Source organism: Dermacentor silvarum, chromosome 3 (genome assembly GCF_013339745.2).
Source record: "Dermacentor silvarum isolate Dsil-2018 chromosome 3, BIME_Dsil_1.4, whole genome shotgun sequence".
Classification (NCBI taxonomy): Eukaryota; Metazoa; Arthropoda; class Arachnida; order Ixodida; family Ixodidae; genus Dermacentor; species Dermacentor silvarum.
In genome coordinates, this window is record NC_051156.1 from 19289245 (window position 1) to 19316021 (window position 26777).

At 47.2% G+C, this 26777-nt stretch overlaps 1 protein-coding gene across 1 annotated transcript in view; it reads left to right on the forward strand.

The window, feature by feature from the left end:
- LOC119445361 (neprilysin-4) overlaps nt 1–26777 on the forward strand; it is a 191880-nt gene that overhangs the window by 138381 nt on the left and 26722 nt on the right. The window contains exon 9 of the mRNA XM_037709669.2: nt 7032–7168. Within this exon, the coding sequence (XP_037565597.1) occupies nt 7032–7168 (137 nt within the window). The remainder of the gene's footprint in view (nt 1–7031; nt 7169–26777) is intronic.

The following is a 26777-nucleotide window of genomic DNA, read 5'->3' on the forward strand; positions in this document are numbered from 1 at the left end:
GTCACTAACGATCGCGAATATTGCAGTTCCATTTTCATAAATAAAAGAAACGTTCATTGTGCTTACCTATGGAAGGACAGACCATCGCGCCGATTTTCTGTTCGATTAGGGCATCCTGGTACAAAACACTTCATCACGCAGGTGCGCCTACTGCTGACGGGAGTTCTCGCCGGTCTGCTAAGAGGCCGAAGACTTTGAGCAGATCTCGAACAACAGTGTCGACTGCGCTACCTTAACTACGGGCCGGCACGGCCCTAAATATGTTCGGAGTCTCCGGCTCGCCAGTCCATTCTTGGACACTAGACGGGACGCATTTTTTTCCCGTAGGGAAACAGTCGCTTCGGACCCTGTACGCTCGCTTAATCGCGTGCACATTTTGCGGGGGCGAAAGGCATCATTGTTTCCCAGAAGACGTCGTCAAACGCAACGAATCGTCGTCGAAAGGGCGGCTTGGTTGCCTTCACACGTTTGCAGGACGAAAGGTTCCCTCGTTTCCCTGAAACCACACCGAAACGCAACCAGTCGTCCTTGAGGTGGTCCTCCCGGGTTGTTGGGCGCAATGCCGGTTAACCAACGCCTTCGTTCGCAACAGCCTTGGCGCCTGTCTGCTAATTAGGCGACGAGACTCAACTGCTTCACACACTCGAATTCCTTCACTAACCTCGGCGCGCGTTTGCCACGCCGAGTATGTGCGCATATTCCGAAACCCCCGCAGCAGACGAAACCGAAGCCACCGAAGCGAGCCGAGTAAAATCTACTGCTTGCCTATCACGTGAGGGCCTATTTCCCATCATCCCATTCCTCAAAATTTTTTATGACTAGGCTTCAAGATTGTCACTTGACGCTCCCTCCTAATTTTTTTCCTTCCTCCATGTTGCTCCCATAACCACCCCATAAAGCCGTAAACCACCCCATAACCATAAAGTTGGTCTTTATTCTATGACCACCCTTGCTGATGTCGGTAACAATTCGTTCTGAACCGCTTTTCGCCCGACGCTTCGCGTCATATTTGGGTTGACCTTGTTTCAGCCTCTAGTTGAAGTCGATAAATGACAAAGTCTTTTTGATCGAGTTGAACGTGAAAATGGGGCGGAGTCACTGCGCACGGCACTCCATCGCGTGAGTGGGAGTAGGAGGGGGTCGGACTGCCTAATTTGTGTTACTGCACTATTTTTACAGCGACGCCTAGGCGGAACGTTTGTCCATGCCCAGGAGGGCCCTCTGCAGGAGCCAGTGCGCATGCGCGAAAGAACGAGTTGGAGAGGAGCAAGAGGGGAGGGAATGTCTGGGTCTTTCATCTTGGAGTAACACGTGTTGGCGACGTAAATACACCCTCGCAGCGTCGGCGTGGAGTGCACACGCGCCAAGCGCGAGGGAGCAAGGGGAAAGGCAACGCCTGCTTCTTTCGCAGCGGGGGTGTGACGTAGCTCAGCCTTCGGGGAGTGCGCCAAGTGTAGGAGGGAACGTCTGGCGCGCAATTGGCTGCGTGGTTGGTGACGTCGTTCCAGCGGTGCGCGCGCGTCATTCTCTCTCCGACATCGCAATGGTATAGCCAGGTGTCGTACGTTCTCCCGAGGAGCAGATCGCGTACGAAGAATGGCGCCGCGTACAGCGCCGGGAGTGCGCCCGCCGTGCCGCCAACGTCAAACGTGTCTTCATTGCTCGGCATAAAGGGGTGCCTAAAGTGACACATAATTGCGCAACGCAGCTCAGAAACACTTTAATAGACGTCAGACTCTGGAGTTTTGCAAGACGCGTAGCGCCACCTGTCGGTGCGAAGAGGTAATAATTGAGTAGTGCAAAGTCCGACTCCCTTGCTAAGTTGCCTAAGCAGCTAGCGAGTGCGAAACAACGATTTAACTTAATTTTGGTTCATATTGCGAATGTTTTGCGCATTTAACAGCCAGAATGAGAGCTATGAATTTCTCCGCTAGTCGGACGTGCCGCCGAACTGCCGTAAAGTTCTTGTTGGCTCACTCCTTCTATGGCGATGGCGAGCACGACGGCAACCGCGACAGCTCCGCGCGCTACGAAGAAACGCCGCAATCGACGTTACTGTTGCGTTGTAAATTGCCATGAACGTGAAGGACTGAATAACAACGTTCAGTTTTACCGATTTCCATCGCGGTCGTATGAAGGAGAAAGGAGAGAGCGCTAGATACGGGCCGTTCGCGTGTTGGGTAAGCGAATTACTCGCATTCTCCACAACACAGCCGCTCACATGAGAAAGTGTGATAATGTTGTTCTGCTGTAATTGTGTTGCGTAGCCCTCACGGGGGACCATGGAAACCAAGTGAAAACTGAGGAATCTGCAGCCGCCTCTTCGTTGGCAACAGAATAAACAAAGTTGTGAACCATCCTGCGTATGTGCCATCGATGTTTCTACCTGTTTACACACGTCCGCCTCCACTTTACTCAGCAAGTGTAACGGAGAGATTTGGCAGGTCAGTTTAACCAAACATTTTGGTTCCTTTATGAATTCAAAATCATGTTCTAGGGAATTGTGGTATCGCGAGCTTATTTCTAGTTTCGGCTTTTTCGATACAACGAGCACGTTTCGCAATGCACTGAGCCCTCTTGACAGCGTTTTTCTTTTTTTTTTGTAATCTGAGAAATAAAGTTGCTGTGGGAGCACTGGATGAGTAATTGCGAAGTAACGCACGTGTTTAGAGAAACAAAATGTCGCGTTTCTTTACATTCATTTGTGCGCGTGTGTTGTTTTAAGCGTCTGCTGGTTTGTTTTGCCTTCGGTTGTATCCCGCGAAAGCGGACACGCACGTATCTCCATTTGCAGTAAATACAAACGGAAGACAACCGTGAAGAAAACATTCGAAGATGCGGGATAACACGCTCGAACGCCCAAGAAGCGAGAGCTGAAGCGAGAACGCAACTGAAAAGGCGAAGGTCGCCAGGGCCGTCCGCCCCTGATAAAGCGAGCTTTGTACCACTGACCGTAAGCTACATAGTTACCTGACTTAATCATATATGTACTTCATCGCTTTGACATTATTACGTACCCAATTTAACACATTTAGGCGTTAGAGAACGGACGTCGGAGTGCTTGCCTCGAACTCGACGTGTACGATGCTCGCTGTACTTGCGAGTTGCAGCGCGCCGAAATAACACTCAAACTTCTTTTACATTGTACACGTACTTCGCCCTGCTCCCTTTCGAAGCGTGGATGTGGCGGAAGAAGCTTTCCAGGTCCTTGATTTTTAGGAAACCGTGCCTCTAAAAAACCGAAAGACGGGGCTCTATTGTGGCCTATGCAGCTTCGCTTGCGGACAGCTCTCTTGCATACTCAGTTTGCGCCAAGGCTGCGATGGGGGCGCTGGTGGCGGGTTTTTCCGCAGCGCCGCCTGGGCAGAGTCTGACGTCTATATACCCGCGTGATAAACACCGTGGCCACCCCTTTTCAGCTTCGCTGGTCAACCATCTCCACAGTGTGTAAGGGCCAAACATTTTAACAGCGGAGCTGTTTAAGGCGGCCGTAATGTGTGCCGCCTGGCACTGCGTTGCTTAGCAACCACCTTGCGGAGCGCCGCGCGCTATGCTCGGGAGAAAGAGAAAATGAGAGCGAGAGAGAGAGTGCGCGTGGTGCGCGCTATGCTCGGGAGAGAAAAGCAATCACCTCGCGGAGCGTCGCGCGCTATGCTCGGGAGAGAAAGAAAAAATGAAATCGAGAGAGAGTGCACGCGTCGCGCGCTATGCTCAACAGAGCGAAAGACAAAATGAGAGCGAAAGAGAGAAACAAATTGTAGCAGCACCAACGAGGCAACGCGCAATGGTGCTGCCGACGCCATCTGCGCTTCTCCGTTTTCCCGCATTAGCGCCGAACGCTTGCGGGGTTCGTGACTGCAGCAGGCGCCTCTAGGCTGTTTCACATGGCGCGATTGGGGCGAAAAAAATCGTTCTGCCGCGCACGTCGCAGAGCGATTTTCGCTGAGAGCTTTCACATGCGTCTGTGACAGCGCGATTTCCGTCGCAGCGACGCCGAAGGTCGCCCCCTGCTCACGAAGCACCCAAGCCTGCATCGCTAAATAAAAACAACGTGGAAACTAGTCACATAATAAAATGTTCTTCTTATTATTTGAAAATAGAATGAGTACACTATTTTTTAATGTTTAAATGCGTTGAGCCTTTACGATCGCTTAGTCTGCAACCGCGGCGAGTGAAACGCTGCACAACACAGCAAGTATGAGCGTGCGGCTAGTGCGGCGCGGTTTCGTTTATTACCCCGTTGTTGCGGTAATATATCGAAGCCACAAATCTTCTCCTGGAGGAGTATATGCTTCTGCAGAAGAAGCGACCATTGAGTGTGTAAGCACCTGGCACAATTTGTAGCGATAAAGAGGTTCACGACGGTGACGATCAAGTGGGTACTTGCCGTATGTTGAAGGCGGCGTCTGCTCCTGACCTGGATTGCGTGCAGCTTCTCATTTTAAACAAATTGTGTGAGCTAGAGAAAACAAAAATTGTACATGAAGCTCCTGAGCCACAGGCGCTGGTGGATACGCTCTGTTAAAACATCATTGAAACTGGTGCGCGATATTGCTCCGCTGAGCTTCCAACACGCGGTAAAACAAGAAAGCGCCTATTTCGACGGCGCTTTCTGTTACGTCACGTTGCTCCGCCCACATCGCGCCGATCGCTGCGACTCAGCGACGGAAATTCCAACATGTTGGAATCCCGTCGCGGAGAGCCCGCGGCGTCGCGGCGGTCGCTGAGCGACGGAATTCGCTGTGTCGCTGTGTGAAAATCGCGCCATGTGAAACGGCCTTCTGGCGGCGGCTCGGCCGAGCTCCTACCAGCGGCGCGCTACTGCGCATTCGCCGTGACGTCATCCCGGCGTGTTGTCTGCTGCGCGCCGCCCGTACACTGTGCATAGCTTTCGCCCCACTTCTTCTCGGACTGCAACTGCTTGGCGAGGCGTTCCCCGATGCCATGGACCACAAGGAAATGCTTATACACTTCGTATAACTTAGCATCACTTGGCAATTCGTATGACTTAGCATCACTTCGTATACCCAGGACCAGCTAGGAACCCATCAGCTCCGCTTTGTCTTTAGCCTTGCGCCACTAGTGCAAGGTACCCCGTTTTTTTAGTGTACCTTTCAAAGTAAAAATTGCGCGCCTGACATCAAATCTAGTCAATAAAGTTACTTGTCAGAAGTAACATCTGCAAATGGTTGTTCTAGAAGTGCGTCGATCATTTGTGCAGCCCGCCACATTTGAAGATGACAGCATCAAGATTGACAACCAATGGAAAGAAGGAACTTCTGGTTGAAGCTCTTCTTGTTAGGATGAGATAGAAACCCAAACCAAGCAGTTCCTTTCCAGAGAAGAGCTACTGGCGGAAACGCAATCGCAAAAATGCTGCACAGAACAGCCAACCTCTCTGCATATGTGCATTTTACACCAGAGTAAAGGAGTACTGACACAATAATTTTGTGTCGCGGTTTTTGTGCGTTTTGGGTAGATGTCTACTTCATAATTACGATACGAAGCTTTCATTAGCCGAGAGCGCCACAAATTATTAATTGCAGCATTTCCAATGCGGCCTGTTAAAAACGCGCACCAACTGCTTAGCTCTGCTTTCGACGAGAAAAAAAAGGCAATACAGTCGAACCCGTATATATCGAACCCACACGAATTATTTTGTGCATTGAACAGGTGCAAAATCCCTTTGAAATTTTCAGTATAAAATTTTTATCTGCCGACTTACCTATATATCGAACGTTTTTGTCATCCCCTTCAGATTCGATATACAGTCGAACCCAGATATACGGAATCGGAAGGGAATCGCAAAAAAGATCGATATATCAAAAAATATTTTATCCAAAAATTTTCAATGGGATTTTATAGCTGTTCCATATACAAACAAATTCGTTATACAGTAATACCCCTTTAACTCGAAGTAGTAAAAACTGGAAAAAAAATTACAGATAAGCGTAGTTTCGAGATAGCCGAATTCACGAATATATAAGCATACCCACCGCATAAAGCCAACATGACGCGTTTCCAATGTGGCGGCGGTAACCGCCGACTTCTTCACAAAAGCTCAACGTACCAGGAGTGGTACCTTTCGTAGATCATTTTTGCGATATTATGCGCAACCCACCAACCGACACGTCGGTCGTATATAGGCAACGGCGAACCTCGCACATATAAGCGTAAACGCTAAAGATCAGTCAGCTGAACAATGGCCTCAACATCTCTCGCTCCATGCCGCGCGTTGCTAGCAAACGCCGCGGAAGAGCGCTCGCCCTGCTTAGTAACGCGACCGCAGCCACGCACAACAGCTGCCTCCGGGCATCGAGGCACTCGTGGCTGGCGAACGGCCGACGCTGCTCTTTCTCGCACTCTTGGCGCGCGTCAGCGGTCGTAGCGACGCTGTTTCCCTGTGCGCGCGTGAGACCAGCAATGCAATGAATGCGATAGCAACATGTTCGAATATTACACAAAGCTGTAGTGTAGTGTAGTGTAGCTGTAGTGGAAGTAGAAACTGAATTAAACGAGCTGTTATGCTAGACCACTTATCCTGCCATCGGACACTTTCATTTGTGCTTATTAAAGCCACCTTACCACAACTTTTCAGCATCGGGTATGTTTCAGACCTTTTCTTGCCCGATCCCGGAAGTATACTGCACAGCGTCGCCAATAAAATGACATCATTTTCAGGTTTCAGCTCTGTTATTGTTTCGCTCTTTTAATATTTAAGTCTGAGATGATTTAAGATAAAATACATGCGCTGTCCGTTTTTTCTTTTTTTTCGTAATATTTGTTTCTGGGCTGCCATTCTCAAAATTCTGAGGAATAATTTTGGCAGGAATGTAAGACCTGCTATGAGCGACTTTAGTGATAGAATGGTTTGGCATATAGCATACATATATATACGGAACCTCGCGGCTACAACGACGGCAAAAATTCGCTAGGAGTATCCATATAATTGCTACCGCCATAACAGACGTGTTTAGGCCACCCTATATGTTGGTTACACACAACGCTGCCGCGTTGCGTCATGTTCGCAGGCATCATGTACGACCCGGAGCGCAACCGCGCCGTGTGGCAGGAGCCCCCCGGCGGCACCAACGGCACCATGGCTGACGACATGCGCTGTCTCGTCGAACAGTACGCCAACTTCACCGTGCGCGAGCTCAACCTCACGGTGAGTGATTCAGCTCGCCTAGCGATCGAGGCAACGTGACCCGCTGAAACATGTGCCCTTGCTTCGGCGGCCATTATACTCTTGTAGCGGCATGCATGCCAGGAACACAGGAGCTGCTGGGCCGCCACTGTGAGTGGTCGAAAGTGGGTTGAAAACTCCACCACCAAGTGAGGACCTATTCCGCTATGTCTATGTGCCAAACACGGCCGCCTACAATTATGGGGGCCTGTTACTTTCACCGAAAAGGGGAGTGCAAAGGGTGAGCGGGATGCAGGTAAGGGACGAACGCTGCACATTGTCAAACTAGAAATAAATAAATATTCCAAGCGTCGTAGGTGCTCTAGGCTGGATGGAGAGCCCAGGAGACTAATTATTGTAACATGACAAAAAACGAGGCAGCATTGCTAGAGCGATCTTGAGTAATAAGCAGGACAAATGATAGACGGCATTTATTTTTTCATTTAGTTAGGCAGGCCAGTTAAAGCAAGCATTGGATCCCACAGGCCACTGGAGTAAGCGTAAGGCAATTAATCGCAACCGCGGACGGGACACGCGGAGAAAGCGGTCTCGACATAGACCGCTTTATTGGCAAGGGGGCCTCGAACCATCTCGTCGCACTGGTAGCTTGCCCAGCAGTAGCGGTGTCATTACGAACTAGTTGCGTCTGTGATGGCTGCGATCATGGTGAACGGGCTACTATTGCGAAATCGGCGCGGTCGCTACCGCGGGGTTTTCACGGAGTACTCGGCCCCCGCACCCTCGGTGCGGGCGTCGGCTTCGATGATCACCTCGGGCAGGTCCGTGCTGGCGGTGGTCGTGGCCACCGGCACGGACCCGCCCTGGGCGATCGCCGCCCCCGGAGACGAACCCGGCGACGCGGTCGCACAGGGCGATGCCGCCGCCGTGGGCGCCACACCGCTTTAATCGCGCTGTCTTTTGTCGTTTTCCCTCCCAACACCCACGTTTGCCCTGGGAGGGAAAACGACAAAAGACAGCGCGATTAAAGCGGTGCTTGCTCTTCGACCACGAATTATGATAGACTGTCGATAAGTGTGCCGACGTTACGTGATGTTGTGCCAAGGCGCTGCGTTGTCTATCGAGTCCTCGCGATAAAAATCTCTAGTGAAGTATCTTGCCATAGAGCGCCCTTCTGGACATTAATGCCCGTGGCTGCTGGGAGCTGCTGCCCAGGTGCTCTTGCCGAATGGCTCACACCCAACAGAAAAAAAAAATCGCCGATGATTACGATTTCCTAATCCGAAATTTAGAGCGCAGCTATAATCCGAAGTGCAGCTTTATACGTGTTTTCATTTGGCGAGGTTGTCTCGTGCCAAACGTTGGAAACGGATCGAAGTGTGGCGTGACTGCCTCGCTAATCGCGAGAAGCAGCGCGTGAGTGACGCGCGATTCACAGCAGCCGCCTCCGCTCATGCAGCGCTTTGTTTCCGTACAGACGACACGTGCTACTCATGCACCATCTGCGCGGCACTACGCTTCTCACGCTTTCCTCATACCTCCGCTTTCCTCCTCGCCGTCTTTTATCTCCCGCTCCGCGTTCATCTTTCGCTCGGTCACGAGCACTACTAACCGCCGTATTCAGAAATGCAACTTAGCTTGAAGCCCATGCTTGACTTGATTTAAAGGACGCCTGGCGTGAACATGCCATGGACACTCACTGCGTTTGCTTCGGCACGTTCACAATAGGCGTCACTTAAAGCCCCAACCACAGGCATGCGTCGGCGCGCTCCCGCGCGCGCCGACAAGCGAACGCGCCGCTTCGCGTCGGCTGGAGGAAAAGGGCGCGCAACCACAGGATATTAGCTCTGACGCGTGCCGGCGCTCGCTCCTCGGCTGCGGTGCACTGTTGCTTGACCATTTTGTCTTCAACCGTCCAAGTGCGGCCTAAAACAGCCTTCTGTAAACTGAGCTTGAAACAATAAGTCAGTGATCTGTATGCTATTTTAGATATAAAAAAACACGTTTGATTAATGAACGTACGCCTGCCGCAACGGTTTCCTTGAACATAACTGCACAAGCTATCGACATTAGCGATTGCGTTCGCTTTGTCGTCTGCAAGATCACTTTGCAAACACCTGCACGAGCATGGCATGTCACATCAATAGCTCTCGTACGATCTCTTTTTTTTTTTTTTTTTGTAGTTCGTTGCACAGCCAACTATGTAAGAATTACCTAAGAACTACGTAGGAACTACGCAAAGTATCAGTGAAAAATCTGTATTAAAAATATAATTATGCTTGTTGGTGCATGAATGAAACGCGTAAGTGGGTTCTGAGAAAATCAGCAAAAAAATAAATAACTAATTGAAACACTTGTGGCGCTCACAAAGATACATTTCGAACAGCCAAAATTTACCAGTTTCGTAGCTTGTCTCCTGATTCTTGTTTGTCTAATCTTTCCCATGGAACCTTTAATTTTTCTAGGTTGTTTAGAAGCATCAACACCGCATCGGGAGGCCTTGAAGCACTTATTCGTACTCTTGAAGCACTTATTCAAATGTATGGGCAGCTCATTTGCATAATATAAAAAAATAATGTAAACAGGTTATTTTTAAAATTTATACACTTCAAGTTCCCACAAAAAAAAACGGAAAGAAATATCAGTTTGTTTATTGTTTTCAGCCTACAATGATGTTTCGAATGAGAAAGACATTCAATTTGTTATGTGAGGCATGTAACAATTGCTGTGCCATATATTGCACAACACTGGACATGGCAGCCAACCATTATTAAACCCCAGAAGAAATTAATGGCACAATGCATATGATCAAGCAAACAGCGTTTTATTACACTTAATGGATGCTTTAAAAAACTGTCACACTATAATAATATTGCACACAAGCTACTGAACTAAACTAATATACTAGTACATATTTAAAGATCAATTTCATATTACAGTAACAATAACCAATCAATCAAATGTTTATTATAGGGCCCTGAAACAGCTAGAGGGCCTCTGACTGGTGCACTTAAAAAGCAATATGCGAGACAAAATGTACAGAGAACACAAATGTGGAAGACGAAACAATGCGAGATAGAGAAACATATAAGGGAAAAGAAAACAAGGAAGCGTAAACTGCAGTTAATCATACAACATGATTATCTACATATATACAATACATAGGAAATGAACTCTGAAATATGTCAATGCAGGCACAATTCTTATTATGTTTTTCGGAGTCGAGCCATATATAGGACAGTCTTTATTGGAACAAGGCCAGGCAGAGAATGCGGAATGTTACCTGGTATACTGTTGCAGCACGACAAATTGCGCAGCTTTGGGAAAGTATAATGCCATGGACCACCTTATACAGGAACGAAAAGGCATGATTTAATAAGTCTTGGATGAGTGACTAACAACTTCATTAATCGAAGGGGTGAGGTGTAAGGGAGTCTAGAGGTGTGAGTTGAGGTACACTTGAGAGTGCTGGACTATGGTCGACCAGAATGGCAAAAGTGGTGCTGGAAGACAGATATCAATTTATTCTGGATGCATGCAGTGATGTCAGAATTAGATTTGCATGTTGTACCTCAATCTACAGAGACATACTCTAGTAGTGGAATGCACACAGCAGCATACGATTTCAGAAACAGAACAGGTGAGTGGTCATCATGCAATATACGACATACAATTCCAAGAGCGTGAAGGGCACTTTGTGCATATTTAATGTGTGAACAGAAGCTTAGTGTTTTGTCGAAGTACACACCAAGATCTCTGATTTCATCGACACTGGACAGTGGAGCATCCCGAAGGGCGTATGAAAATTGTACCTGATATGTTTTGCTCGTGTAACTTAATGCCATAGTTTTGGAAGCATTTAAGAGTACATACCATTATTGTTTCTGCACCAGCTTGAGAGTGAGAAAATGTCTTTTTGGAGGTCAATGCAGTCGTGAACACTGTTGACAGTCTTAAATATCCTTAAGTCGTCTGCATACAAAGCCATGCTGTCCATCTAATAAAATGTTCTTAGCACTAACAGAAAGCAGGGAATGCAATACCGATTCAAACACTTTTGACTCAATGCAGCAGATAGATATAGGCTGGTAGTTAGTAACTGCACTTGCAGCACCCGATTTGTGCACGGGCAATATCCATGCTACCTAACCAAGTGCTAAATAATATGCTAGACTTTAGGGAACTATGGAAGATGCTTGGGACAACAGGGACGCTTCTATACGTCTTAAGCAATGTGGGAGGAATACCATCAACACCACAAGAAAGGGAAGGTTTGAGGCACTTCATACACTTGAAAACAAGGTCTTCATTGACTGATAGCATAAACACTGTGCCAGGCTGAGAAGGAAGGTTACTTGAAGCATCCTTTACACAATAGACACAACAGAAATGTTCTGCAAAGGCATCAACAGTGTTCAAGACATCATCACCATTTTCATCAAGAAGACACCTCTTTGGCGCTCTCTTTAGAAGAATGACAGCGCACGAAGCTCCAAAAATATTTTGAATTATGTGTCGTGCTGGCTTCAACACCATCAATTTGGTTGTAGGGATCATTATAACTATAATAATAACAATAATAATAATAATAATAATAATAATAATAATAATAATAATAATAATAATAATAACCTTAGCAGTACCATGGCACTCAAGACAGCTCGCAAGGCTAAAAAAGTAAGGCTCATGCTTGCACGCTAGAGCGTCTGATAGTCAGCCATCTAGAGCAGGAATTTGCTCTAGATGACGCGCTCGCTCGCTCACACACACACACATACACACACAAACACGCTTGCTCACTTGCAGAACACATCACACGCACATACAGGGCAATAACTGGGAAGTCGACGGTGCACAATGCACAGGAGTGCCGTTTCACTACGGTCGCAAGGACTGGGAGTCCTAATGGAGAGAAAGCTCTGTATAAGAATGGAGTTGCGGCGTTGGACTGTACAGGTGTGATGGGGCTCAGGCTGTCCTGATGGCTTGTTCAGACGGACAGAAGAAGAAATATAAGTGTTTCCAGAGAGCCACACAGCGCCCTGCAGAATAGACGGACAAGTGCAATTTTGCGCTGGTATTGCAGGGTGCGCCACTTAAGGGCTTTGAGGTGATCCTTGTAGGCTGGCATGAGCTTGCGACGATCGAAAATATGGGAGTAGAGGGTGGGGGGTGCATTGCCCGGCGCTGAACAAGCTCAAGTTTGTCAGCGAGATGAGTTTGGTAAGGGGACTAAACTGATGAGCAGTACTCAAGCTGTGGTGGTACCAGCGAAGTGTAGAGTGCTCTGAAAACCTCAGGTCCCCAGGGAAGGGAGAGACAGGTCACAAATCCCAGAATGCGACGAGCCTAGTGACTTGTGCGGAAAAGTCGAGAAAAGGGCTGAATATTACACCCAGGGTGGGAAGGGTCCGAACGGTCTTCATGGAGGTGCCACTGAGGAAGTAGGTTGGGTGCACAGAGGTTGTGGTGTGGCTGATATGCATGGCAGCACTTATTTCAGTGCTAACACAAAGTTTGTTATTGTAGGCCCAGTCGTCCACCTTTACAAAATGTATTTATTTCAAGCGCATATGCTGCACTGCGTATTGGCATAATGTTGCAGTGCAAGTGTTAACTAGTGAATTAAACACATTCTGCGAAGATGCATTAGGAACTTGGTTACAGCGAGATGCATTTTAGTGCAAGCTGAAGAGATTTGGGCAGCTTAAGCATACAGACTGCGAAATGCACTGATGACACATTTACCCCTTCCCTGCAATGCATGCACTCACACCACTTGCTCTTTCCATAAACAAAACAAAAAATATATCAAAAGCCAATTGCAGTTTCACTGACTCAGTACGTGCTGCTTGTCAAGCAGGCATCGAAGCAATCCTGGTATACGCAGCAGCATGCATAAGGTCCTCCTTATGACGCAGGTCCTCCTATGCATTGCACACGGTGCACATAGTGCAAACAGATTTTTTTTTCCAGGCGCTCAACTACAAGAACACATGACAGTGCTGTATCACGTTTCCTTCAGTGTGTCAGCGTTCTTGGGCGCTGCACGAGCGATTTATCGCCAACTAGCCCATAAGACACCTGCATTTGAAAGAAGTGAGTGAAGGAGTATTGTGAACTTGTACTAAACTAGATTTCACACGCCGAATCGAAGAGTGCACTTTCAACTAAACGGATGGCATGGCTGAAGATGTACGCGTATTTCCCATTGTTCGGCTACTAGTGTCTTTCGCTTTCGCAAGTTATCGTTGCCGCTGGAAACAGCGCAGAGCTCGCCCGTTAAACCCGAGTCCCGAGACCACATAATTCACACACCAAACACGCCGCGGTTCACCACCTGAAGTTCCACACGGTTCATTTACACCACACCACACAGAGCACGAACTCAGGAGAGCCATATTTCAAATCACAGCAGCGCAAAACGTAACTGAAATTTCATTTCCTTCGGCAGAGTTTCTCAGCTGGGCTCGTTCACCGCCGGTCGAACTCGACGGGCGCGCTAGGCCTACGCGTAATGTAAACAACATCGGCGGTAGACGAGTGCTGATTATCCACACTTCGCACTTAGAAAGCAAGTTTCCATTCGTTTCGAGCCAAGAAAATATACATACAACAAGCACAGGCGTTGCCGCAATCGTCTGCAATCGTGATTAGGTTGGATGTTTTAGCAGACGATCGCACTGAGATCGGCGGAATCCAGCGGGCCGGCAGGTTGGGTTCGGCGGCGTCGTTGGAACGCGGCACGAATTCTCGTCGCACTTCCACCACCCACGGTCGTGGGTCGTGTCGGCCTAGTATTAGGGATGGTAATATCGATGAACGATTAATCGATTAATCGACTAAAAGTACGCCGCAAAACGATTAATCGTCATCGATGTGTACCTTTAATTTAATCGGTTTAATCGATTAAAGCAGTTCGATTAATCGTTTTCCAGACAGTGACTAAAGTGGCGTGAAAATTTTGAAATCGTACTGTAGAATGCGGAGTACGAGCAACGACCGCGCGGCTGCGAAGACCGAGAGCGACTGTCGACTGTTTTCCCGAGTCATGTCGAGCTGGCCAAGCGCTTCCCCGCTTTACGCGCACGTCACACAGGCTGCCTGGGGCCCGGAGAGAGGCCGCCCCCGTGGAGGAAGAAATAAACTAGGCGAGAGCATTACGTGAGGCAGCTAGTCTTGGCAAGCGAACTCACCGTCAAGTGATTTCCTTCGCTTTTTACTTTGCAGTAGGGTCAACACGTGACCCTGAGTGACAACGTATTGGCCGATAATGTTGGGTTCGCAGCAGTTTCAAATCAGTGCGCACCCGTTCACCTGCGCTGCTGCCCTGCACCCGGCAGCATTAAACCTACCGCGCGCTCTGATGTGGCGATCACGTGTTGCGCCATTACTTCTTGATGTCAGTCGTGCTGCGATGTTCTCTTCTAGTTATTCCTTCCTCCATGCCCACCCTCCTCAGTAAGCGCCATGTTTAACATACAGGGTGTTCATTTTTAAGTTTAACGGAATTTTTAGAAATCGCCTGCGGCAGGTAGCATAATTTTATCATTGAGCTGGGTTATTCGATGAGGCGCAAATTCGCACGATAAATCGAAACACATATTCAACTAATTAACGAAAAATCACTGATTAACTTCTTAGTTAATTACTTTACGACACATATAACAATTTACGAATTGTAGCCGGTGATCTTGTCAGGCGTATCCACTTGCAATGAATTTCCAGAATGACACCAGTTTGGAGATAGGCGCCATCATACTCGCCGTAAAAATGCACTGTTGTTCCACTTAATTTTTTACCAAAATGCATTGAAGCACAAAAGTAACTGTAACGTCCATGTATTTCGTTCCACACTTTGAGAAATAGTATCTGGAAACTGGTGTCATCCTGGAAATTCATTTGAAGTAGATGCGTCTTGCAAACTCACCGGCTACAATTCGTAAATTGCGATATGTGTCATAAAGTAATTAACCAAGAAGTTCATTAGTCATTTTTTGTTAATTGGTTGAATATGTCTTTCGATTGCTCGTGCTACTAATGTCCACCGTTCAACGATAAGGATTATGCTACCTGCCACAGGCGATTTTTAAAAATTCCGTAGTAGTTGTCACGTAGTAGTTACGATGAAGAAAACAGTCGCAAAACTGTGAATGACGAAACGGACTTTTTATTGGGCGAGCCTGTGCCCACAAAAGCAAGTTTCACTCGAAGCACAACGATAGCGGCGAACACAATCGGCGATCGTCGAAATCTGATCAGCGGCGAAGCGCGTCGGCTTTTATACATGAGTCATCGAAGGTTCCATAGTAATCTCTGGTAGAGCACTGCACGGGCTCGGGCTTACCCGAAAACCCGGGCCCGGCCCGGCCCGTGGGCCGGGCCGGGCCGGGTAGAGCAGTTTTTTCACGGGCTCGGGCCGGGCTCGGGCACGGCGTGTGCTTTTTGACCCGGGCCCGGGCCGGGCTCAGGTTTTTTGACGCGGGCCCGGGCCGGGCTCGGGCTTTCTGCGAGTTATTCTCGGGCTTCTCAACTCTGAAAAACATGTATTTTTCAGTCTCGGGCCGGGTTCGGGCCAGTTTCGAGTCGGGCTCGGGCCGGGCTCGGGCTTAAGGTAAAGGGTAGCGGGCCGGGCCGGGCGGGTAACGTAGATTATTTCCGGGCCCGGTCCGGGCCCGGGTCTCGCCATAAAGGTTTTGATCGGGCTCGGGTGGGCCACCCAATGTAAAAAGGGGCCCGGGCCGGGCCCGGGCCGCAAAAATCGGCCCGTGCAGTGCTCTAATCTCTGGTACCCGCGTGTCTTCCAGAAGGTACTAGACAATTGGCGTCGCTCATACAATCAGATTACATAAGCGTCGGTGACAACTGACAACGGATAGAAGCATCGATAACGTTCGAGAAAATTCCGATACATGCAGGCGCTTCCTGCGCCGAGCGATAACGTTTAAGGTGGCGGTCCGGCAGCACCAGCCCCCCGTTTTGAGTACCTTTGGAGCAACCGCGGTGGCTCTTCTACTTAGGATATAAAGTTGTGGTATATACCACAAAAAAAGCTTAATTCTTGTATATTCTAACTATAGATAATATTAAGAAATTGATTAATGTGATTTAGAAATAAATGTTCAAGAACAAGCATGAGATGCATGGTTTTTGCGAACTGTGTCTCAGTTGTGACCATATTTAGAAGAAATTACTGCATTTACTGCATTGCGGCTTGCTCTGTAGCTTTAGGACATATTTATTTCCTAGACGCAGCAAAACAATGTTAAATTTTTACTTTTTGGATAACTTGCTTTAAAGTTTGCCAAAATATCGCAACTTCTGTTGTAAACATCCCGGCAACTAAACGCTCAAGGAAGCTAAATTTTCGACAAATTAGAGATCAAGCAATTTCCAATTGGGATGCAAAATTTCATTTATGTACCTTTCTTGGCTTTCCTAATAATGCGACCGAAATTAAGCAATATTTAGAATTCTGGTCCTACTTTTGCCCATTTTTGCGGGAAGGTACTAAAGCTACGAAGGTGCGGTGTAAAACTAATAAAGGTACATGAATAAAATTTAGCGTCCTACATGGAAATTCCTTGAACTCTAATTGTCCAAAATTTAGCTTTCTAGAGCATGTAGTGGCCGGGCTGTTTACAACAGAAGTTGCGATATTTGGCAATCTTCAAAAGCAAGTTATCCAAAAAGTAAAAATTCAACATTATTTTTCTGCGTCTAGGAAATAGATAAATATGTCCTAAAGCTACAGAGCAAGCCGCAATGCAGTAAATGCGGTAGTTTCTTCTAAATATGGTCACAACTGAGACACATTTCGCAAAAACCATGTATATCATGCTTGATCTTGAACATTTATTTCTAGATCACATTATTCAATTTCTTTATAATATAAATAGTTGGAATCTACAAGAATTAGGCTTTTTTATGGCATATACGACAACTTTATATCCTAAGTAGAAGAGCCACCACGGTTGCTCCAAAAGTACTCGAAACGGGGGGCTGGTGCCGCCGGAGTGGGACCACCACCTTAACATTTGTTAGCCGGTGAAAAGCGGTCACCGGGGAAAGATAAACAAGTACACGTGTCAATATGAACACTCTGTATATTGCTTATTCCTTCACTAGTGGCAATTATAGTTGACCTCTAACAAATTAAACATTATTCTTTATCAAAATTTATACGCTTGTATGTCTTATCCTGGTTCCACCTTTCAAGCGTTAAAATAGGTACTTACGTGAATAGATAACTGTGTTTCAGCCTTTTTAAAGCGCCCGAAAAAAAGTCGATTAATCGATTAATCGACGAAAAACCCCGCATCGAAATCGATTAATCGATGATACGCTAAAGCGACGAACGATTAATTGTTAATCGATTAAAACATTTAATCGACCATCCCTACCTAGTATCACAACACTGTCTTTCAGAAACACTGTCACGCGCCTCGTGCGTCCGAAGCACTCGGACGATCGTTGGTGTCGGCGCCTTCGCATCGGCGGCCATCATCAGGCGTAGCAGCCAGAGGCTTCGCGGACTCTGATTGGTGGACGCCGGCGACGGTTTGCAGGCTCTGATTGGTGGACGCCGGCGTCGCGTCGGCTCGCGCCGCTGGTTTTCTAGCATCGGCAGCTGGCAAAATCTCCGCGCGCCGGCACGCGTCACCCCGTTCGGGACTGACGCTTTTGACGCATTTGCGCTTGCCGGCGCGTGGCGAAGCGTGCCTGTGGTTGGGCCTTAACTCAAGTCAAGCATGGACTTGAAGCGAAGTTGCATTTCTGAATACGGGGGTAAGTGGTTCATTTGGAAAGGAAAGGTTGGCGCTATCTTCTGCAGCCCTTTAGGGAGCACGGCTCAGCGCCAACACGAGCACGGTGTAAGAATAAGGAGTGGTGCTGACACTCTCCCCCCAACGCGCGCAAAAGCGCCGCTCGCTCGCGTCCAGATTATGTTCGGCTTGGTTGCAGCTGGTTCGGCGCCGTCGTAGAGGGCGCTGCGGTATGCGGTCCCAGCCTCGGCGGCAAGGCGCGTGCTGCCGCTGCTTCGTCTTCCTGCTTGCATGTGCGGTTGCGCTGTTTTGAAGGCACGATTTTTGTTCGCGTTCGTTTCATGAGCTTGAGCTTGGGTATTGTCGCCACGGGCCCTCGACGAAGGTGGCAGCGGCCTTCTGAGGGGCGTTTGAAATGGCTAAAAAGTGCTTCGTCGTTCCGAACTGCAATTCTGAATACCTGACTTGTGCGGAGCGTGTGCCTTTATTCAAAGCGCCGTCCGACAGTGGTCGTCTAGAGCAGTGGCGCCGTGCAAATCTGAGGGCAGACCGAACTCTAACGCCTACCGACCATGTCTGCACCAGCCATTTTTCAGAGGATACGGTATCGATGGCATATTGTCACGAAGTCGAAAGCTCGAGGGACAAACGAAATGCACTTGTCGGCAGAGGCAGTAACAAGAACGGACGGTTTTAAAATAGCGCGCGCTAGTCACTGCTTCTTCATCTTCTTTTTGCTATGTTTTTCATAAGTGCCGATGTGTCTTATGCCGTCGTCATCGCCGCGCTAGACACGTGGCAATATTACTCGGAGCGCTCGATAGAATGATTCCCACCTTATTTCCAAACTATTCAAGGAACCTCACACGGTCAAATAAACCTCGAAATCCGCTGCGGAAGAGAGAACCTCCTGTGTGCCGCAGTAGTTTGTGCAAATTTTGCTGCATGTAAAAGATATATACTGGGTGGTTTACTATCATGCACCAAGATTGGAAAATACGTAAATGTCACGTAGCTGGACAGAACCAAGGTAATGTTGTCTGCCGTCGCTTGGAGATACTCAGATTATTTTTTTTATTCCGCTTAATTACATAATTATTTTCATAATTGATTATTCAACTGTTTTAATGCTATAATTGGATAAAAAGTATGAAAAAGAGAATTGTACAACAGCGTGGAAAACTCTCAATATAACTTTCTGTTGCTCAATACGTGATACATAAAAGTGTTTTCCGAGCATGAACGAAACCCGCGAATACAGCAATATTGCCGCGCGACTGGCCGCTCGAGGCACTTTGCGTGTATTCGTGAGCTTCTTTCATGCTCGAAAAAACACTTCTACGTAGCGCGTATTGAGAAATACAAAGCTGTATCGGGAGTCTTTGATGTTGCTCTACAAATTTCTCATTGACACTTTCTAATCTAATTATAATAATTGAGAAGTTGATCAATAAATACGACTAATTATCTAATTATGCGAAATGTAAAAAATAACCGAGTATCTCCAAGGGACGGCAACAACATTACTATGGTTCTGTCCAGCTACGTGACATTTGCATATTTTGAAATATTTGTGCACCCTGTAAAATACTGCTGTTTTCTGTGCAGATGTGTGCCTGATTTTCAAATTTGTTCCATCCTGGCTACTGAATTTTTCTTACAATGCGCGTGCGGTGTATATTACACGCTTGCATGTTTTTATACATTTTTCCATTGTGGGAGCGTATGAGACCGCAAGCTTCTGGGGTGGTTATCACCTATTAAAATTATCGAGCTGCTTCATGCACAAGTTTTTTCGTATTGTGTCTATGCAAAAAAAAAGGTCTATAGGATTATTGTGTGGTGGGTGTAAGTGTATTTGTGGACAGGCTGTAGCATGCATTGTCAAACACGCTTACATTGGCACATTCTTATATGCTACTTAAGAAAAAAGAAAGTTACCTCTTCTTATTTAGATCCTGCAAGAGTCACTCAGTCCTCATTGGACGAAAGCCCAATGAATAATATACACGGTCTATTTTAAGTGGAATTGGAATAAAAAAGGCATTTGCTCAGGTTTTTATCAGTAAACTGTGGTAGTGATGCTCTAATTCAAGATAGACGCCTGCCTTCGTCAAGCCTAATAAATTCCCATTTGAAAGAGTTTTTACATAGCTGATGTGCATTCTCATCTTAAGTTCTAGCCATGACCAGCCACTTTGCTCTAGTGCATTGCATATCGCAAGCTTGCGCCGTTTCATTTCTTAATTTATATCGCGGCCACGTTGAATTCGCGCAACGACGATTGAACGGTTTTCTGAGTGTGAATGGAAGCAGCGATAAGCATGAAATACATTTTCTGGTGCAGCAGTCACTATTTTCTTCTGATCGAGGGGTAGCACGTGGCTAACACTTTCGTTTTTTTATGCTTGGATGAACCGCTAGACCGGACGAAACAAATTGCGCGCGCGAGGGTATCTTCAGTGGGCTTTGAGTGCTGCCCGATTGATCCGTGTTGACGTCATCCACGCCCTGCACAAGGAACCTTCATGCTAGCGAAGCCTGGTACACTTATCACTTTAATGTGAAATAACGATTTTTTTTCGCGCTTTGAGATTTACTCACTCCACTACGAACGAAAATTTAGCGGAGGCAGAGGAATGCCAAGCCGCCGGCGCCGCTAAGCTGGGACCGCTGGCCGCGGCGCCATCTATCTGCTCGCAGCAGAGCTACTCGGTGCGCCCGCGCGCGGCCGAACATAATCTGGACGCTCGCTCGCGCGCAGTGTCAACACCTAAATATTCTTCCACCGTGGTCACGAGGAGCAACGCAGACGCTCACCGCAGGAAAGGACGCCTAAGAGCTGCGATCTTCAAAAAATTGACCACGCGCCCGACGGTGGTATCGAACTTCGGTGCCTCAGTCGAGCAGCCCAGTGCTCTAACCATTAGGCCACGACAGCACGTATACTTCTACCGTGCCAACGCTAACTAGCTCAGCCAGCTAGCGCGCCAGTCTCTGTTAACGCCAGAGACGTAGTAATGAAACGGGAAAATTTATAGGATTTCATTAACCGCTTCACGAAAGCTTCACGAAAGATGTGCGTTGAATCTGCATACGCCTTTGTTTTTCGGACCATATAGTTAGGTTTACGTGAACCGGCAAAGGTGGGCTGAAAAGCGACCGTCGGCTTGCGGTCAGCCCACCCGCGGGTGTCTTGGGGCTCACCAGACGCGGAACGATGCAAGTAAAACGCAATAGGGCTTGGTCAGCTCGACGTCCGATTGGACCCGTTCACATCGAATTCACGTAAGCGAAGCTACGGACGAGTGACAATACAAGAATACGGCACACGTGCAGCATTTAACGTTTGCTGACGTAGGCTGCTTAGCGTATGAGATTACTCGGCCTCTACCTATGTTTAATTAATCAAATCAAATCACAATATTTATTCCAACATTACAGGGCAAATGCAATGTTGAGGATGACAGGTAAAAAGCCTTCTTGAGGCTTGACCGGCCCTGCATCCTATACACTTGGTAGAGCAGTGGTTGCAAAGCACAAAATTATCAAAAGACGCTCGTAAACAAGGCAATGTAAGGTTTCCAAGTCAGTTTTAAGCGATAAGCGATATAGAAGATTTATTGAAAAATTATGCAGGCAAGAATATATTACATTTTATATAGTGATACCTAAGTATAATAGCGTACAAAAGCCTTAAATTCTAGAGGGTTCATTTTTGCAATATGAATATCTATCTCTTTAAAAGAATTTAGTAACCTCGGTAAAATATTTTCAAGCATCTGTTTGCTATAATTTGTCCTGTGTTTTACAACATTTCATATTTCAGTGCGGCGGGTGGTGTAGGCAGGCACATTGTGATGCAGGTTGGTGATTTCCACAAGCCTTACGTTAAGTTTCTTTGTACTGAACTAATACTCCCGTAGAAGTGTATATGTGTACAAGTCATTTATTTTTCTTATGTGGTACCTATCGAAGAGTGGTGCAGTGTATTCAGTGTAAGATTAATTATTAATTTAGGGGGTTTTAGGTATTTAGGTATTTTCAGGCATGGAGTGGCGCCTGACTCGTCAAAAAAAAGGGGGGGGGGAAATATCGCCGAGAGCTAGTGGGGCTATACTAGTCAAGGTGCAACCAAATTAGGAAGGCCCACTAAGCCTCAACAAAATCACTCCCTCACCAGAACAGGAATTGGCCTTCCTGGTGCAGTATTAGGCCACTACCTCCCTCATGACTCCGACAATCTACCCATGGCCCTCAGTCCCCAGCGGCTGCGGAGCACCTGACCCAGGCGGCGGTCAGACCTGCTACGCGGCAGAGGGTGCTAAGAATCTCTGGGTCAAGAGAGGCCGCCAATGGAAACTGAACCTGGCAACGTTCAACACTCGCACCCTATCGAGTGAGGCTAGTTTAGGAGGGCTGTTTGAAGAATTATCAGGTTTTGCCTGGAATATTATTGGCCTTAGTGAGGTTAGAAGAACTGGTGAGGCTTATACAGTGCTGACTAACGGCCACGTCCTCTGCTACAGAGGTCTTCCAGATAAGAGATAATTTGGGGTAGGATTTCTAGTCCATAAGGACATAGCGGGCAACATTGATGAACTCTACAGCATTAATGAGAGAGTAGCAGTCGTCCTAAGAAAGCTTAATAGGAGGGATTGAATGAAGGTAGTATAAGCCTACGCCCCAACCTCCAGTCACGATGATGAAGAAATAGAAAAGTTCTATCAAGATGTTGAATTAGCAATGAGGAAAGTGCAAACTCAGTATACAGTAGTAATATGCGACTTCAATGCAAAAGTGCGGAAAAAGCAGGCTGGTGAGAAAGCAATTGGCAACTACGGCATCGATTCTAGGAACACTAGAGGAGAGATGTTCGTAGAATTCGCGGAAAGGAATAGGCTCCGAATAATGAATACCTTCATCAGGAAACGCAGCAACAGGAAGTGGACCTAGAAAAGCCCTACTGGATAGCCAAAGAATGAAATAGATTTCATATTCTCTGCCGATCCCAGCATAGTGCTGGATGTGGAAGTGTTAGGTATAGATAAAGTGCAGTGACCATAGGTTAGTGAGGTCTAAGATTTCTCTCAATTTGAAGAGAGAAAGAATAAAATGAGTCAACAAGAAACAGGCCAACCTAGACGCAGTAACATTAAAAGCAGACCAATTCAGGCTGGTGCTCGCAAACAATTATGCAGCTTTAGAACAGTAAGATGAAGACAACATACAGATAATTAATGAAACAGTAACTAGGCTGATCTCAGAAGCAGCAATTGAAGTGGGAGGTAAGGCACCAAGGCAACCAGTAGCTAAGCTCTCTCAAGTAACAAAGGACCTAATAAAGAAACGCCAAAACACGGAAGTGTCAAACTCGAGAGATCAGATAGAAATCGCTGAACTGTCGAAACTGATCAACAAGAAGAAAGTAAGGGATACTCGAAATTATAACGTGTAAAAGATTGAGGAAGCAGTAAAATATTGACGCAGCATGAAATCAGTGAAGAAAATTTGGCATAGGACAAGGCAAAATGTATGCACTGAAAGATAAGCAAGGTAATATCATCAGCAATTTCGATTACATAATAAAAGCAGCGGAAAAATTCTATTCTAACCTGTACAGTTCCCAGAGCAGCCAAGCTACTTTCATTCGAAGTAGTGATGAAGCGGATACAGAGGCTCCTTCTATAACTAGCGATGAAGTTAGAAGGGCATTGCACGACATGACCCGAGGAAAAGCTGCTGGAGAAGATGGAATAACAGTCGAAAGACGGAGGAGATATCATGCTTGAAAAGCTTGCGGCACTTTATACGCAATGCCTCACGACTTCAGGTGTGCCAGGGAGCTGGAAAAATGCCAACATTATGCTAATCCATAAGAAGGGAGACACTAAAGAATTGAATAATTATAGACCCATTAGCTTGCTTTCAGTATAGTATAAAATATTCACCAAGATAATTTCCAATAGAATCAAGGCAACACTTGACTTCAGCCAACCAAGAGAACAGGCTGGCTTCAAGAAAGGATAATCTACGATGGATCATATCCATGTCATAAATCAGGTAATAGAGAAATCTGCGGAGCACAATAAACCTCTCCATATGGCTTTCATAGATTATGAAAAGGCATTTGATTCAGTAGAGATACCAGCAGTCATAGAGGCGCCACGAGGTCAAGGAGTACAAGAGGCATACGTGAATATCATATCAAATATCTACAAGGATTGCCAGCAACCTTGATTCTCCACAAGAAAAGTAGAAAGCTACCTATCAAGAAAGGTCTCAGGCAAGGAGACACAATCTCTCCAATGCTATTCACTGCATGCTTAGAAGAAGTATTCAAGCTCTGCATGCTTAGAAGAAGTATTCAAACAACCTTCGGTTTGCAGACGACATTGTCCTATTCAGCAAAAATGGAGACGAATTACAACAAATGATTGAGGACCTTAACCGAGCAAGTGTAATAGTGGTGTTGAAGATTAACATGCAGAAGACAAATATAATGTTAAATAGCCTGGCAAGAAAACAAGAATTCAGGATCGCCAATCAGCCTCTAGAGCCTGTAAACGAGTACATTTATGTATGTCAGTTACTCACAGGGGACCCTGATTATGAGAAAAAAGATTACAGAAGGTTGGAGTGCATGCGGCAGGCATTGCCAAATCCTGACTGGGAGCTTACCCCTGTCGTTGAAAATAAAAGTGTACAATCATTGCATTCTAACGGTGCTAACATATGGCGCAGAAACTTGAAGGTTAACAAAGAAGCTCGAGAACAAGTTAAGGACCGCACAAAGAGCGATGGATCGAAAAATCTTAGGAGTAACGTTAAGAGACAGGAAGAGAGCGGTGTGAAACAGATAGCAAACGGGGATAGCCGATATTTTAGTTGACATTAAGCGGGAAAAAAAGGAGCTGGGCAGGCAGTGTAATGCGTAGGATGGATAACCGGTTGACCATTAGAGTTACAGAATCGATACCAAGAGAAGGGAAGTGCAATTGAGGGCGGCAGAAAACTAGGTGGGGGGATGAAGTTAGAAAATTTGCAGGCGCAGGTTGGAATCAGCTTGCGCAAGACAGGGGTAATTTGAGATCACATGGAGAGGCCTTCGTCCTGCAGTGGACATAAATATAGGCTGATGATGATGATGACTGTGCTGTATTCGGCTGCAACGATAACTTTCGGAAGCGAACGTGAAGTACATCTTCAGCCGTGGCGACTTGGTGGACTCCGCCGCTGGGGTTGCAGAAAAGCGTCCGCTTTGGATTGCCAGCGTTAACAGAAAGGACTTGACGCCATCAGCTTCGTCGCGTGTATGTTATGGAGATTTTGTCTCCAGTGAGCGCACGACGACGAACTCGACACCCATGATCAGATATGAACTGAAGGTCGGACAACTAGTCGAATGAACGATGTATTCCTTCATGTACACACGTTACAATTTATCTGTTCAATTTAGTGGCGTATGGCTATGGTGGGGCATGCACGTGCCCCGGGTGCCACTTGAGAGGGGGCGCTAACTGGGGCGGGTACTTCTCCTGTTAGTTTGGCGCGCTCAAAACCTCTCCGCAAGAAAATGTCGAGGACGCCTAAGCTTCGCCTTGAAGAGTGGAATGCGACATCATTCAAAGGTCCCTGGCTGCTTAGCAGGCTTCCCGGCAATTGCAGCTTTATTTTTCCTCCAACTTCGCCTCCGCGCGGGGCTGCTGAACACCATTAAATGTAGGCTCCTTGGCAGCGAGCGCCATCTGGGTGGTGTTTTTGCAAGGAAAAAACCCCGGCGCGCCGTTGTATGAACTGTAAAAAGGCTGGAAAAGGGGTTTTTGTTTGAGTTTTCGCGTAGAAAATTATGTTTTCTCGTATATTCAAATTACTATCCGACGCTATCACGTCTGTAGGTTGCGGTTAGGTCCTATTTAATGATCGATTTTTCTGACGCATTTGACTTTGAGAAATTCAATTACTTCACCAACGCCTCTGCGCCACGCGGAGGGCCTGCGATGTCGGGGTGGTTCGGGATAATTTTTGGGCTGCGGGCGCCGACGCAATATGTCTACGTCGACACCGACGCCTGATTTTCTGCGACACGGGGCCTTAAGTGCTGTTGCGTTAAAAAAAGTGCAAACAGGAAAAATAGAACAACATGCGGCAGGCGCCAAGAAGGCGTCAAAGTCAATATCTCCCCCGCGCTCCCGGCGACACTAAGACGCATAGGTGCTTGTCCGCTAATTACTCAAATACTTGGAGCGGCTCCCCCCTGACCAGCCAACTCACTTCGTCATACTAGTCGTACCGCGGGGTCAAATCAACGCAATGGCTCCGTTCAGTGTGCGGTCCCACAATCTTCTCTCAGAATGCTGGGGCTAGCCAGGAGCAACAAAGGGGCAGATATGAAACTCGCGGGCGGCGGGAGGGAACGCACGTCGCTAATCGCCTCCCCACGGGCATGACGGCGTTAGCAAAGCAGCGCCCGCCGCGAGCTCGTCTAAATTGGTCACTACTGGAAAGACGTGGCGCCAGAAAGTCGGCTCGACCTTCCCAAGAGGGAAAAAAAACGGCAAGTTTGCACTCGGTCGTGCAAAGCTTAAGCACAGCGAAAGTGTCAATCCTCAAGTCTTACTGGCTGCTACTGCCAAGTATTAACTTGGTTGTCTGCTAGGTCTTAACTACGCATGTAGGGAAGGTATCATTTTGGGAGGCGCGACAGGCCGCGTGACTAGCGCTGGACGCGTCGGCGCCTACGAGCGACAGCGTTCCTGGCATGTATGTCGCTACTGCTTCGGCACATGCGCGGCTAGGCAACGCGGGCGGCGTAGGCAGCAGCTCTGCGCATTGCCTCGATGGTGCTGCTCACGGTATTCTTACAC